General features: G+C 51.2%; 1 protein-coding gene across 1 annotated transcript; it reads left to right on the top strand.

The window, feature by feature from the left end:
* Positions 1-1,644: 1,644 nt before the first annotated feature.
* PADI6 (peptidyl arginine deiminase 6) lies at positions 1,645-15,755 on the top strand (the record flags this gene model as incomplete). Its single annotated transcript, XM_080921040.1, has 16 exons — positions 1,645-1,736; positions 2,232-2,409; positions 2,982-3,054; positions 4,177-4,244; positions 5,144-5,252; positions 6,507-6,632; positions 8,230-8,405; positions 8,621-8,724; positions 9,584-9,695; positions 10,789-10,896; positions 11,100-11,254; positions 12,154-12,310; positions 12,395-12,518; positions 13,678-13,748; positions 14,473-14,634; positions 15,522-15,755. The coding sequence occupies 16 exons, from the start codon at positions 1,645-1,647 to the stop codon at positions 15,753-15,755; spliced, it is 2,049 nt and encodes a 682-aa protein (XP_080777166.1).

Raw genomic sequence — 15,755 nt, 5'->3', positions numbered from 1 at the left:
TTAAAAAATGTTTTTGAAAGAGATTCCATCACCTCTCTGGAGCACCGTGGCATGAGGACAATGCCCTTAACACTCAGGACCTTTGGGGACACTTCCTTGGACCAGCAGATAAAACCAGTCAAACTGTCAGCCTAAACCATGTGACCCAGGGCTTTCCCACAAAGTGCCTGGCACAGGCAGTTTGGCCTTCGCAAACTAAATGAATAACGTCCCTCTTTTTCCTGATTTTTTTTTTTACTCTTTCACTGTGTTTTTCCAATAAATACCTTAAAAAAAGATTTATTTTACTTATGTACTTTTACTATACTTTTCTTCAGACACACCAGAAGAGGGCATCGGATCCCATTACAGATGGTTGTGAGCCATCATGTGGTTGCTGGGATTTGAACTCAGGACCTCTGGAGGAGCAGTCAGTGCTCTAACCACTGAGCCATCTCGAGCTCCCCAATAAAGACTTCTTCAACACCTTGTTTTTGAGAAGTTAAGCCTCTCGGTTTGGTTACACCCATTGATGACTGATTTCTTCTTCAGATGAACTCCTATATTTTACAGACCTACCTCCCTCCCCCTCCCCTCCCCCTCCCTCTCCTTTTCCTTTTCTTTGACAGAGGATTTCTATCTCACTATGTGGTGCTGGCTCACCTGGAACTCATTACATAGACCAGGCTGGCCTCGAACTCAGAGAGGTCTACTTGCCTCTGCCCCCCAAGTGCTGGGATTAAAAGTGTGGCCACCATGTCCCACTGTGTGCGTGTGTGTGTGTGTGTGTGTGTGTGTGTGTACTCATGCCACAGTGCACATGCGAAGGTCAGAGGTCAGCCTAGATGGACAACAGGTGTAAGCAAGGCTCCACAGGTTTACTCCATGCACCAGTTCCTGCTGCCCACCCCTCCCCAACCCCACCCCTCCCCAACCACTAACAAGAGATACAGCTGTGAGCAACTCTTCATCACCAGGAAAAGGATGCAGATCATCTGCCAGGACCAGGGCTTTGCAGAGCTAGCTTCCTAACGCTTCTGTGAGCATGGCACTTTACCAAGCACCCCTCACGAGTTGTCAAGTAGCACACACCTTAGAGCAGTGGTTCTCAACCTTCTTAATGCCCCAACCCTTTAGTACAGTTCTTTATGCTGTGATGACCCCCCCCGACCCTAATATTATTTCGTTGCTACAATCATGACCATAATTGTGCTACCGTTATGAATCATAAGTGTCTGATATGCAGGATGTCTGATGTGTGACACCCCCCTCCCCGTGAGACCAAAACAGGTTGAGAGCTACTGTCCTAGAAGCAAGACTCCCCCCACAGTCTTGAGATGTATCAAGCATGTTGACCAGTGGAAAGGCAGAGCTCCAAGCTGTTAGACTTCAAGTTTCCCAGGGCTGCAGGGTCCACAGGCAGCAGCTGCTAAAACATTGATGCTGACTAAAAGGGTCTCCCCCCATCCCCCACCCCATGTCCTTCTTCCAGAGCTACCATGGAGAAAAAGCAGGCTCACCTGTGAACCCTTAACAAGGGGGCGGACTGGGGTGGTTCTTACCCCTACTAAAAAGGAAGGCCAGGAAGTCTCACAGCCCTAGGCAATTGCGCTGGTAGGTAAGGGCTGCGTCCAACTGTGGCTAGCTTGGTTGGTTAAGCCCAGCATGTCTTTTCAGAGTACTCTCAGCCTGTCTCTGGACAACCCCACCCATGCTATCTGCATGGTGGGCATGGAAATCACCTTGGACATCAGTGGGTAAGGCTTGCGCGCGTCTGAAGGGGTAACTGTAAGAGAGCGTCTGCTGAGGGTCCTTGCTTGTGTCCAGGAGTCTGAAGTTAAGCTCTCTTAGCTGAACTGACTGACCCCAAGGAAATCTGGTTGGGTCTCTGCGGGCCCTCCCATCCTCAAGCAAGATGCGGACTTACTTTCTTTCTCTGCTTCTTGCAAGATCCCCCTTAGCTTTGAAGGGGTCCCTGAGTGAGGAGTAGGCGAGGGTTGTGTCTTATGGTTCTGGCGTCTGCTCGTTCCGAGGGTGGAAGCAGAGACTTATATGTAAAATGAAGATTTGATCCCTTGTGAGGCATTGAAGTGGGGGAGGGTAAGAAGTCCGGGGTTGGGTAGAGATGGTAAGAGGCTGAAGGCATTAGGGCTCCCCAAACTTTGACTACTTTTCTCGATTCCCCGCAACATGATTGCAGACTGGAGGTCCTCAAACCCTTCCGCCTCCTAACGGTGTCTCCTACAAACCAGGTGCGCACCGGAAAAGTGCGAGTCCTTCACCATCCGTGGCTCCCCCAGGGTCTTGATCCACATCTCCAGTTCAGTCATTACAGGGAAGGAGGACGCTGTGGTCTGGCGGCCAATGAACCAACCCACAGAGGCGCTGGTGAGGATGGTGTCGCCCAGCCCCACTGTGGACGAGGATAAGGTGAGCCAGGGAGGGGAGAAGGGATATGTACCCCAGGTGGCAAGAGGCCTGCCCAGTGCAGACCCGGCTGCAGCTGTCTGTGGGCAGTGAGCCAGGCAGTGGGGGGTGCTGATTGGATGGAGTCTGGCTGTCCTTAAGTGAGTGGCTTACTTGGGTAAGCACTGTACTCTGCGTAGGCCAGAACCAACGTTGTAAACCGAGGTGCATACCTATTAAACCCAGTTAATCAGAAGGAGGATCGACAGTTTGAGGTCTTACCTGAGCTACCAAACAAGCTCAAAGCCAGGGCAAGCAACTTTAGTGAGATACTATTTGCTTTTTGAGACAGGATTTCTTTGTGTAGCCCTGGCCGTCCTAAAAATCGCTCTGTAAACCAGGCTGGCCTCGTGCTCAAAAGATTCTCCTGTCCCTGCCTCCTGAGGGCTTGGATTTAAAGTGTGGACTACCTGGCAAGACCACACACTCTTCAAGTCTCAAGTGGTTATGGCCCCCCCTGGGTCAGCTCATAGTGGGTCACTGAAAGCTTAGCTGCCGGGACACAAAGCCAGTCTGGCTCTGGGCTGTCTCCACAGGTACTGGTCTCCTACTACTGTCCTGACAAAGAGATCCCCACAGCCACTGCTGTGCTGTTCCTCACTGGCATTGGTAAGTCTTCCTTCTAGGAGCCCACCCATGGTTCCTCGGGAGAGCACAGCAGGTGCTGCCAAGCAAGGGAGAGGCTCCTTGTGTGTAAGATGCCTTTTGTTGGCCCCCGAGGTATCCACACCTGTTCCCCTTGAAGTTCAGTCTCTTAGAAAGAACCAGAATTTTGAGTTTCTCGCCCCACTTCCTCATTCTCACAGCTGATGGGTCTGGTCCCGTTACTACATCATCCAGTTGTAGCTCTCCATCCTTAGCTTAGTGATGTGAAGAAGCCTTACTCTCTGTGCAAGTGTGCAAGAAGCCACAGGGGCTGGGGGAGGATAGCGGATGCCCTGGAACTGGACTTACAGGTAGTTAACCAGACACGTGCTGATGCACGCTGGGAATGGAACTCGGCTCCTCCGGGAGGGGTGTAAGAGCTAACAGCTGAGCTGTCTCCAGCCCCATCTCAAAGCTGCTTTGTAAGAATCAGTTGGCCACTCGTAGGTGGCTCCCCTCCCTGACTTATTCATGAGAATCAGCATGCCTCTGAAGACACTGCCTCTAACCAGGAATGTCCAACCTGAGGTCCAGTGTAGCTATGGTTACATCCCAATATGAAATCATACACTCGCATTTATTTTTGCTAGGCTGTAGTGGAGCATGCCTTTAGTCAAAGCACTCAGGAGGGCCAGGCAATGTAGATTGTCACTTAAGTTTGAGTCCAGCCTGGGCTACAAAGTGAGTTCCAGGACCCCAGAAATACAGAGAAACCCTGTCAGAATTTGAAATTATTTTTGTGTGATTTTACTGAGTCGATTGCATGTTCTCCAGCACAGATTTTGTAGGTACAGATGCGGCCCTTTTTTTAAAAAATGTATATAAGTACACTGTAGCTGTCATCTGATCCCATTACAGATGGTTGTGAGCCACCATGTGGTTGCTGGGAATTGAACTCGGGACCTCTGGAAGAGCAGTCAGTGCTCTTAACTGCTGAGCCATCTCTCCAACCCAATGTTTAACATTAAGATACTGCATTAAGCTTTCTACCAACAGTATCAAGCCAGGGTCACCCTGTGAAGGTCGCCAGAGCTTCTGGGCCCCATTAGCAGTCCAGGTGTCTGAGATCCTCCACTTCCCTTTCAGAGGTCTCCCTGGAGGCAGACATCTATCGGGATGGACAACTGGACATGCCGAGTGATAAGCAAGCTAAGGTGAGGCTTGCCTGGTCAAGGGAGGGGGTAGGACCCAGGAGAGCCATCCCTGAGCCCCGGCCCATGCTAATCTGACTTTCGGGGTGTCTTAAGTCTCAAATACCACAAATCAAGGTCAATGAAGTAAACTTCTGATCTACTGAAAAACAGCCAGGTTGTGTGCACCTAGCTGTGTGTGTGTGTGTGTGTGTGTGTGTGTGGTGGGGTGCCTAGCAAGGCATGAGATGTATACATATATGCAATCTTATCATGTGTGTTTTTGTATATATGCAATCTATCGTGTGTGTGTGTGTGTGTGTGTGTGTAGATGCTTGCATGCTAACAAGGTTAGTATGTATAAACTCATACATATACCTAGCAAGGTGTGGGGTGTGCGTATGTATATGGTACATGTTTCTTTTAACTCCATCGTCCCAGAAGAAGCTGAGAAGCTGGAAGGTCGGGGTTTGAAGACCATTCTCAGATACACAGGGAATTCCAAGCCCCCTTGGGCTATGCAGTAGATCCTGTCTCAAAACACAATGGCAGCCAACTGTCATCCTAGCACCTGGATGAAGGGTGCAGGATGTGAGTTCAGTGCCATCCCAGGCTTTGACAGAGCCAGATGTCTCAACGAAACCAAAACAGCCACTCGTCCAGAGGCACTAGCTGGCAGCCGCCCTTGCTGGACCTCTGGCGGGACACGGCTCTTGAGGTCTCTACATTGCACAAACAAAGCAGCAACTATTACCTTCATTTGTTTTGGTTTTGTTTTTTAATCCAGTAGCATTCTGTTCTCACAGGTTGTCTTTCTCGGTCTGGGTCCCTGGGTCCCCAGGGCCTGTGATGACAAAAGCTCTGAATAGAAGCAGAGGGGGGTTGGCTTGTCTTTCCTATCTCAATGTCCTTTTCATTTGCAGAAAAGATGGATGTGGGGTATGAATGGCTGGGGAGCTATCCTGCTTGTGAACTGTAATCCTGGGGCCATAGGCCAGCCTGAAGAGTGCAGTATTCAGGAGGGCCCCAGAGGTATGCACCCTTGATGATCCCCACTTCTCTCGAGCTCTGGCCACCCCTTGGCGCACACACAGGTCCCAGCTGCTTTCCTTGGGGATGACCGATTTTTGATTATAGGTTAAAGGGTATATTTCTCCCTGGGAGAGCATTTGCTTAAGTACAAAGGCTCTCTACGGGTTTTATGCCTTGAAGGCTTGTGTAATGAGAGCCTGTATAAAGATGTGTGTGTAGCTTTATTTTTATTTAAATTTGAGTACACTGTGGCTCAGACACACCAGAAGAGGGCATTGGATCCCATTACAGATGGTTACAAGCAACTATGTTGTTGCTGGGAATTGAACTCGGGACCTCTGGAAGAGGAGTCAGTGCTCTTCCCAGCCCATGTGTATAGCTTTTTTTAGAGCTCTGTTTATAGCAAGGCTGCACATGCCTTTAATCCCATTTGGGAAGCAGAGGCAAGGAGATTTGAGTTCAAAACCAGCCTGGACTACAGAGCAAGTTTCAGGGGACAGAGCTACACAGAAACCCTGTCTCAAGAACTGTGCGTCCCCCACATATACCCCAAACCAAGAAAACAATTATTCATTACATATGTGCATGAACGTGAGTTTATGATTACGTGTATATTGGAGCCCCTGAGGCCAGAGTAGTAGAGCTCCTGGAACTGGAATTTAGTTCGTTGTAAGCTATGTGAAGTAGATGCTGGGAGTCAAACCCAGATCCTTTGGAAGAGCAACGAGTGCTCTTAACCACTGAACCAACTTTCTGCTCTTCACAGGAGTGTTTGAGACAATGGCCTTGTGTAGCCCAGGTTAACCTTGAACTTCCGCATCTACCTCCAGAATTACAAAGGTGTTTCTCACCACACCCAGTTTACACATTGCTAGGGATTGTACCCCCAAGGGCTCTGCATACTAGGAAAGCTCACTGTCAGCAAAGCCACATCCGGGCCCCGAGCAACATCTTAATGTCAGATAACAAGCCACCATTTCCTGGCTGAGTGAGCCTTATTTTTGTCACCATTGGGAGGTAGAGAGGTGTTTGACCTCACAACGCAGTAAGAACTCCAATTCCATGGATGCAACCGAGGGGAATCTCACTCCAGGCTGGAGACCTCAGCATGTCCCGGGACCAGAAGGACACCTGATAAGCCTTAAAGACAGATGGTAGCTCACACCTGTCACCCCAGGCAACCAAGACGATACTATTTCCATCCCTGTCCCATCCTAGACACTGCCTCAGACGAAGCACCATCCTTTTGCCCAGAAATACAGAACATGTCTCAGATGACTCTAACTGTGGAGGGCCCCACCAGCATCCTTCAGAACTACCAGCTGGTCCTACATACCTCCAAGGAAGAGGCAAAGAAGACAAGAGTCTACTGGTCTCAAAGTGAGTCCCAGCCCCACTCCGCCTCAGCATGCTGGTCAGGCGGGGGCCCTATAACTACCTACCTCTAACAGGGTGCCCAGAAGCCAGAGTTAACAGGCGTATGACCCAATCTGTGTTGTAAGGGATATCTGCCTCCCAACTTTACCAGAGAGGAAGTTTATATACACTCTGGGTTAGGCAGTCTATCTGAATGATGGCTAGCCTCAGGTTTCGAATAATCGAGAAAAGAGAAAAATACATTTGAATGGCTAGGACAACTTTTATAGAGCTAATAACCCCAAGTTAACTCCTCCTAGGAGGATCCATTAAAGACAAGCTTTTGAGTGTGGGAGTCTCACCTTGATACTTGTCTAAGCACTGTGTGTGCCTGCAGAGGCCCAGAAGTAGGTGTGGACTTCCTGGTTAGATGGTTGTGAGCCTGCATTCTATGTGGGTCCTGGGACTTTAACCTGGGTCCTCTGGAAGCAATGGCCAGTGTTGACCTCACTACAGTGAGGTTTTTCAGAATCTGGTGACTCAGAAGGCAGAGTGACGGTGGCCACGGCACATCCCAGGTGGCACCCCAACCCGTGCTCACCCCCAAGGAGGCAAGGGGCACGTGCTGTTTGCTGTCCGGGAAAATGAGTGAACTGGGGGGCTGCTGGCTTCGACTTCCATAACTGGGGCTGCTAACCACTCTAGGACCGGGGTGAGAAGGCCCCATATGGTCACAGTAACACCAGGGAGCTTGGGTTGCTTAACTGTCAGGTGGTTGGGTAATTTCCAATGAGAATGACCAGTGTGGAGTCTAGCTACTAAAGACCACCTGGTATGTGGCCAGTCACTTTCTAGGTGTCTTCTGTGGTTTCTCATTTGGCCTAAGAAACTGAAATGGGCTTCATTCGTGATGGTGGGGGTGGGGTACCACAACTCTAGGTCCCTACTGAAGTATCTTTGGAGGAGGGGGTCATCTACCCACCTCCATGTTGGTGGCTGGTATGCTGGTGAGGCTGCCGAAGGCCATTTCTACATGCCAAGTGTGTCACCTTCAGGGGCTCGGTTACAATTCTTCCCCAGGATTGGCTTTCTAAACTCGAGGGTCATTCAAACTCAACATGAGTGTGGGTTTGAGTCCCGACTTCCAACGTGTCTGTCATAAGCCTTCAAACCCACGTTGGTGCTGAGGTTGTGGAGGTGACTCGGGAAAGCACGTGACATGTAACATGAATTGGGTACGAGTTCAGATCCCAGCACACATTTAAGTCTGGGTGTGGCATACATCTGGAAACCCAGAACTTGGGATAGATGCCAGGATCCTTGAAGCCTGCTGATCGGCCACAGTAGCCGAATCGATAAGGTCCTGGTCCAGTGAAAGAGACCTAGATCCAAACCAAGTGGTGGTTGAAGATGCTGCTTATGCCAACTTCTGGCCTCAACATGCAAACAGAGTATGCTGGTGTATTAAATGACTTTAACAGCCAGCCAGCCCTGAGCCCTCAGCTCCTGCCTCTGTGCCCATGTCCAGATGGAGCACAAGCCCTCTGTACTTGACTTTCAGAATAGTGATAATCAACCACGAAGGTTTAGCAGCTGGTCACCCCCCTTATATCCGTCCTAGGAGACACCCCTATCTATGAACTGGTGCTGGGACCCGACAAGCCTGTCCACATCCTGCCTACCTTTGAGAACCGTGGGAAAGAGACTTTCTACATTGAAGCTACGGAGTTCCCTTCTCCCAGCTTCTCGGGCCTGATCTCCTTCTCTGTCTCCCTAATAGAAAAGGCTCATGACCAGGTATGTGGCTGGGTCAGCCAGAGTCCCTGGGCTCGGTGGAGGGAGAGCCAAAGTGCGTATGGCTCTTGGTACAGCTGGGGATGTTACAGAAAGCAGTGGGAAGCAGTGGGCTCCAGGGGTGGGCTCAGATAAACAGCTGTAGATGACACTGGGGTGCAAAGGGAAAGATGGCTGAAAGAGCCAGGTTGTGATGGAAATCCCATCATCCCTTGCAGTTGATCCCAGAGATCCCGCTCTATAAGGATACTGTGATGTTCCGGGTGGCACCTTATATCTTCATGCCGAACACCCAGATGCCTCTAGAGGTTTACCTGTGCAGGTAAGAGCGCCTGAAGCCACCTGGGCAGTGTGTATCACTAGCCTCTCTCCACTCCCTCCTTCTCCCCCCCATCAGCTGGGAGACTCAAAAGTCTCTGGACAGTCACACAGGATGTCAGCATAAATGTTGAGCCTGGGACAACTAGAAACCCAACCAGGACACTTCCCAATTGTGCCTCATGAGTGCAGCCAACTCCTAAGGGGGTCCAGTTTGTAAACTTGGATGTCTTGACATCAACCTCAACTGTCGCTTTGTGTCCAACGAATGGACATCTGCTGTGGATCCGTGAGTGTTGGTGCCCTATAGGAAAATATAAAATCCAAGTTTTTCCTAGTGTGGAAATCTCAGCGCCTTGATTCCCGGCACTCCGGAGACGAGGCAGGCTGGTCTTCCATAGCAAGTCCCCGGTTCACTATACAGTAACGAAAATCCTTTTCTTAAAAAAAAAAAAAAAAACATATTTCCATATGTGCCTATGTCCCCATCCCCCTACAGTGATAGAGCCACCTCAGTGGCCATCTTGAGTTGCCTAGTTTCTTGTAGTCCCTTAGAGAGCAAACAGTCATTTAATAGTTTGAGCAGAAAAAGCCTATACCAGTGTAGAAAAAGGGCGTGCACAGAGGTGACTGAAAGGTGTGAACAGGGTTGGACCATCACCAGTCACCAGGGTGGCCTAGCGTGGTCTAGGCAGAAAAAAGTAAGCCAGTGACCTATGTGGAGGTAAGGGGACAGGTGTTGCTCCATTACTGTGTGTGCAGAAAATGGCCCCTTCTTTCACCTTCCCCTGAGACAGGGAGTATGACTTAGGACTGTTTTGAGGACCTTGAAATCACAGTGGGCTTCTTCTCGGTGGTGGCAGGGAGCTACAGCTGCAAGGTTTCGTGGACACTGTGACAAGGCTGAGCGAGAAGAGCAACGTGCAGGTGGCATCTGTCTATGAGGACCCCAATCGTCTGGGCAGGTGGCTCCAGGTAACTAACACCTACCTGGGATCTAGCCACGGAGGAGTGGGGCAGGGAGGCTTGGCACATGTCACAAAATGACCTTGACCATGAGCCAGCAGGCCACCGAGGCATGCCTGCTTGTCAAGGATAATCTGGAGTCCAGCCCATTTACAGATGTGTCAAGTTTAGAGCTGAGACCTCCATTTAGGTGCCGGAGCTGGGCTATGTGGGATGTCGGGACTGGAGCTGGCTTGGCTTTTGGTTCTGCGGGGTCCTTCTGCTCCAAGAACATCTGAGCCCTCACCAGGGGCTAAAGATAAGGACAGATGCCTCAGAGAAAGGACAGACATAATAAATAGCCTTTATCAGGTCATTTGGGTAGCTGAGAAGGTATTCAGACACTGGGGCCGGGGTTACCAGCTCTTCCAGCGGTAGAGCAATGAACGTGGAGGTTACTATGCAGGGTGTGCGTGGAGAAATGTGGAGTTAATTGGAGGCAGGTAGGAGTCGCACTGAGGGTTAAGAAGACCCTTCCAGCAAAGTACAGAAGTCAACACGAAGCAAGGTGGGGGTGACGCTTTAAAGGTACAAGCCAGAGTTGAGCGGTCAAGGGCTAGGGATGTAGCTCAGCATGCTTGCCTAGCAGAGTCTTAAGTTCGGTCTCCAGCACTGTGTAGACTGGGGCATGGGGGGGGGTGGTATGTAGTACCTGGAGACAAGGGGTGGGGAATCAAGGATTCACCCACTCCCCCAGTCTCTTGACTGAGATGCAAGGAACTCTGGTTGGGGGCGGGGAGTCCTGCTAGAAGGCAGCATAGAACAGGTCAGAGATCAGAGTGACTGCCTGCAGATACCAGAACCAATTGACTTGGTTTGTAAGTAGGGCTGGCAGGCCGGTCAATGATGGATTCTCAGTCTCAAAACCCAATGGTGGCTTGTCAAGCTGAGCCAAGCCTCTGGGTAAAGTTTTGAGGGCCAAGCAGGAGCTGGTCTAAAAGCTTTTTGTTTTTTTGGTTTTTTTGTTTTGTTTTGTTTTGTTTTTTGGCTCCCAGAGAACCTGCAGCAGACGAGGAAGCTTGTGAGGAGAGAATTAACCTCCATCTTTCTGTCTTCCCCCCAGGATGAGATGGCTTTCTGTTATACGCAGGCTCCTCACAAGACGGTGTCCTTGATCCTTGACACCCCAAGGGTTTCCAAGCTGGAAGATTTCCCCATGAAATACTCACTGGTGTGGAGCTGGGATAACTTCTGAATATAGTCAACTTCTCAAGTCTGGTGTTGAGCCAGGGATGCTGGGATGCGGGGGTTGAGGTCCCAGGTGGTCTTTGAGGGGAAGGGGAGATGTGCATGTCCCTGACAGTGGAGCAATAGATCCTACATCCAGCCCTCTCCCCCCTGTAACACCCCTTTCCCCACCGGGTCTCCTCCTAGAGCCCTGGTGTTGGCTACGTGATCCAACAAACTGAGGACCACCGGGTGGCTAGCCTGGACTCCATCGGAAACCTGATTGTATCGCCACCTGTCAAGGCTCAGGGCAAAGACTACCCATTAGGAAGAGTCCTCATTGGAGGCAGCTTCTACCCCAGGTGAGCAGAGAGACCCGAGGGCAGGTGACCCCGGTGCCTTAAAGGAATGACAGTCACCCTGGTTCCAGTAACTCTGGGATTCCCCCTCAGCAGTTCTGTTCTGCATCCTTTCGAAACTGGAGGGCACTCGAGTCTTTGGCTTAAGTAACATTTGAAGTTAGAAAAAGCAAGCTCGAGGGTGGGGCCAGGGGTGTGGCACAGCTGTGCTTAGCAAGCAGGGGCCCCTAGGGTCAGTTTTATTCGAACAACTATGAATTTCTGAGGCCAGCCTGAGGTATATGGGACCCTCTTTTTCAACTACCAAAAAACTTGGAGAATCAAAAGTTTTTTTTTAGACGTACATATACAGCGTTCTGACTGCATGTATGCCTCCAGGCCAGAAGAGGGCGCCAAATCTCATTACAGTTATGAGTTGCCACGTGATTCTGGGGAGAGCCAGTGCTCTTAACCTCTGCGCCATCTCTCCAGCTCTGATTTCTCTAGTTTAAATCCAACTGGGCTGTTGGCCCAGGAGGATGGAACACTCACAAAAACGGGGTTGGGTGGGCATGGTGTAACTCCCAAACCAGATATCCCGTATCCCTGGGTCCAGTCTGTAGGATCACATGATTGGGCTTGCGCTAGATCACAGTAAGGACCACTCCTCACTTTTTAAAGCTTTATTCCTGTAAATGATGAACCATAACACATGTTGAGCTCAACTAACTCTCAAGAGTCTGTTTATACGAGGGTCCGAGGGACTCAATATCGGCCCTCAGGCCCCGTTCTTTGGCCGGGAATAAGGAATCTTTCTAAAGCCACCCGATTCACTGGCAAGCGCAGTCCAGTGAAGTCCACCAATGAGGTGGCTCAATTGTCGGTGCCCCAGCCACTCGAAGGTGTCTTTCCTTCCTTTCCAGCTCTGAGGGCCGGGACATGAGCAAGGCCCTGCGAGAGTTTGTGTACGCCCAACAAGTGCAGGCCCCTGTGGAACTCTTCTCAGACTGGCTGATGACCGGGCACGCGGATCAGTTCATGTGCTTTGTCCCTATCGACGATAAGAACAATAACGGGAAGGTGGGTGTTGGGGGCTGGAGAAGGGGTGTCTGCTGAAAACCCCAGGGACCCCCACAGCAGGTGACTGTGACCCCCCTTTCCCAGGGCTTCCGCCTGCTGCTGGCCAGTCCCAGTGCCTGCTATGAGCTTTTTGAACAGAAGCAGAAGGAGGGTTTTGGGGACGTGACCCTGTTCGAAGATGTCAGAGCAGAACAGCTCCTGTCCAATGGTAAGGTGACTCACCTAGTAACCCCCCCCCGCCCCCGTCAAGACAAGGACCTGGAACCAAGGCTGTCCTCGAGCCTGCTCTGTAGACCAGACTGGCCTTGAACTCAAATCCACCTGCCTCTACCTCCCGAGTGTTGGGATCAAAGGTGTACGACACCACCGCCTGTCCACCTAGTACCCTCTAGAGCAGCTGGTTCACAACCTTTGTAATAACGCAACCCTTTAATACAGCTTCCCGTGTTGTGGTGACCCCCCCCTCCCATGACCATAAACTCATCTTAACTGCTACTTTATAACTAACTCTGCTACTGTTAAGAATTTCAACACAAATGTTAACACAGATGTCGTTTGGTTGCTACCCACAGGTTGAGAAGCACCGAGTCTTGTCAGCCTTGGTAGAGAGGGCACAGAATCCTAATAGCTGGTGGGCTGGCCATTGCTGGGACACCTTACTTGGCAGGGAGGGGGACATACTACCGTCCAGGCAGACCCGAAGCCACAGTAAAGTGACTCCATTAGCTGGTGATGATGCAACTCCATGCAGGGACACTGACTGGGCTTTAGTATGTGCCAATAGCCTACCAGGTCTCCCTTAAGGGAATATTCCCTTAAACACAAAGGGGACTGGTGGAGAAGGTGTGCCCTGAGCCATCTGACAGAAATGTGATGGGAACTCTGGGGGCAGGTGGGGGGGGGGGGACAAAGACCTGCTCCAGAAAAGGTGGGGGTAGGGGCATCGGGAAGTTCTCTAGACCTGAGTTAGACGCAAGCTACTTACCCATCTCAACTCCTGAGCAACAGGCTGTGGTAGGGCCTAGGAATACCTTATCCCAGTGACAGAAGGTCATGGGGAGACAGACCAGAAGGCAAAGGCAGAACATGTCACCTGAGCTGGCACCTTATAAGCTGTTGCCCACATGTGGAAGGGTCCTGATACACATAGATGGGTAGTGCCATACAGAGAGTTGGTGTCCAGCTGAGTGGGGGCTGGTGGTGCCATCCTTACGTACACTGAGCCTGCTTCCCTTGAGCCCGGGTCAGCGGCAGTAAACCCTGTCTGGGTTTCCTGGGGTCGAATACTGCGGTCAGCACGAGATGTAAGACATTAGACCCAGTTGCTAGTTGAGCTGGTCACTGACCTGTCCAGTCTCTTTCCACAGGGAGGGAGGTCAAAACCATTTCCCAGATCCTGGCCGACGAGAATTTACGAGAACAGAACACCTACGTGGAGGTAACGGCCTGGGGTGCAGGGCTGTCCCCAGGAAGACACGAACATCACAGGACTTGCAGGGAGGGTTTTGGGTCTGACTTGGGGTGGGAACAGCCACCAGTCCCAGATACGGACTTCAGGGGTGCAACGGGGTGCCATTCACTGGGTCCTTACTACTCTTAGACTGTACCACCGTGTACGGTGCCCTGGTCTCTGCAGGACCACCTGTCCCGGCGGGGTAGGTACCTGCTAGGGTATACAGCTAAAGCGATAAGCTTTGGGTCCAGGGGGTTGATGATCATTTCAAACTGAAGTTGATAGCAAGGATGGAGTTATGAGCAAGGAAGTGCCTGATGGTGTGTTGAGCAGACAGAAATGACTGCTATTGATCTCTAAAGGAAGAACCTGAGGCCCGAAGACTGCCTCCCGGCCCCAGGTCTGCTCATGTACCCCCCCCCCATCTTGTTCATCTGAGAGATGAAGGGGCTTTGTGACATTAGTGGCCATCCAGCAAAGACTAGTCAGAGATGCTGGCCTCCTGCACTCCAGCCTTTTCTCTGAATCCACTTCACCTTTAGGCCTGCTATAAGGGAAGGCTACCAGGGCCCTACAGGACTCCTGGCTCGTGTGATTTGAGCCAGATAGAAGGCTCCCCGGGCCGTTTCTGGATCAGCCGTAGAAACGAGCAGCTCCTTGGTGGCCGGTTCCCGATCCTGCTGTCCCTCCCCGCTTCCCTGCTTTGCAGAAGTGTATCAGCCTGAACCGCACCCTCCTGAAGAAGGAACTGGGACTGGTGGACAAAGACATCATCACGATTCCGCAGCTCTTCTGCTTGGAGCAGCTGACAAACGTCCCCCCCAGCCAGCAGACCTCCAAACTCTTCGCGAGGCCGTACTTCCCCGACATGGTGAGGACCGCCGGGCGTGCCTGCTTCGGACACATCGGCTTAGCCCACGCTGCTTGGTGCCTTGCTGGCCATAGATTGTACCAGATGGGTGTGGCCTGAAATGGGGGCCGGATGTAGCCGCCATAGCAAAGCTAAGCAGGAGGGAACACACTTCATCTTATTTCTTAGATTTATGTTCCCTATATACACAGCTTCGTGCCAAAAGAGGGGCATCAAAAGCACATTAAAGACTGTTGTGAGCCGCCATGTGGCTGCTGGGAATTGAACTCGGGACCTCTGGAAGAGCAGTCAGTGCTCCTGACCACTGAGCAATCTCTCCAGCCCCAGGAAGGCATTCTTAAATGCTAGCTGGGATATAGGGTACCCAAGACAAGGCCAGAGCAGCAAATCTAGAAATGAAGATGTGGTAAGGTCAGCTGCTGGTCAGATTTGCCGAGAAACACTGGCACACCCTGGAAAAGCATCATGATTTCACTGAGACCTTTTTTAAGATTTGAGTACACTGTAGCTGTCTTCAGACACACCAGAAGAGGGCAGCAGATCTCATTACAGACGGTTGTGAGCCACCATGTGGTTGCTGGGATTTGAACTCGGGACCTCTGGAAGAGCAGTCGGTGCTCTTAACCACATCTCTCTAGCCCACTGAGACTAATTTTGATTAGTGATGCCTACATACACAGATTTTAGCAGTCTGGCCAACCCTAGGGAGGTGTGTGTGTGTGTGTGTGTGTGTGTGTGTGTGTGTGCGTGCGTGTGCGCATGTGCGCGCGCACGCGCATTCACCTCTGCCTTGTATCTGATTCTATGTGCCTAAGCCCCACCACCCACCAGGAAGGGTGGGATAGCTTTTCGGGACTGACCCCTGCTTGACCCTGTCTCTTTAACAGCTGCAGATGATCGTGTTGGGCAAGAATCTCGGAATCCCCAAGCCCTTTGGGCCCCAAATCAAGGGCACCTGCTGCCTAGAAGAGAGAGTCTGCAGGTTGCTTGAGCCCCTGGGTCTCAGGTGCACCTTCATCGAGGATTTTGACTGCTACCTGGCCAACATGGGGGACACCTGTGCCAGTGTCATTATAAACCGGGTGCCATTTGCATTCAAGTGGTGGAAGATGAGCCCATAA

This window comes from Micromys minutus (genome assembly GCF_963924665.1).
Source record: "Micromys minutus genome assembly, chromosome: 9".
NCBI classification, from domain to species: Eukaryota; Metazoa; Chordata; class Mammalia; order Rodentia; family Muridae; genus Micromys; species Micromys minutus.
The sequence above is the reverse complement of the archived record's forward strand: the minus strand, read 5'-3'. Positions and strand labels throughout refer to the sequence as shown.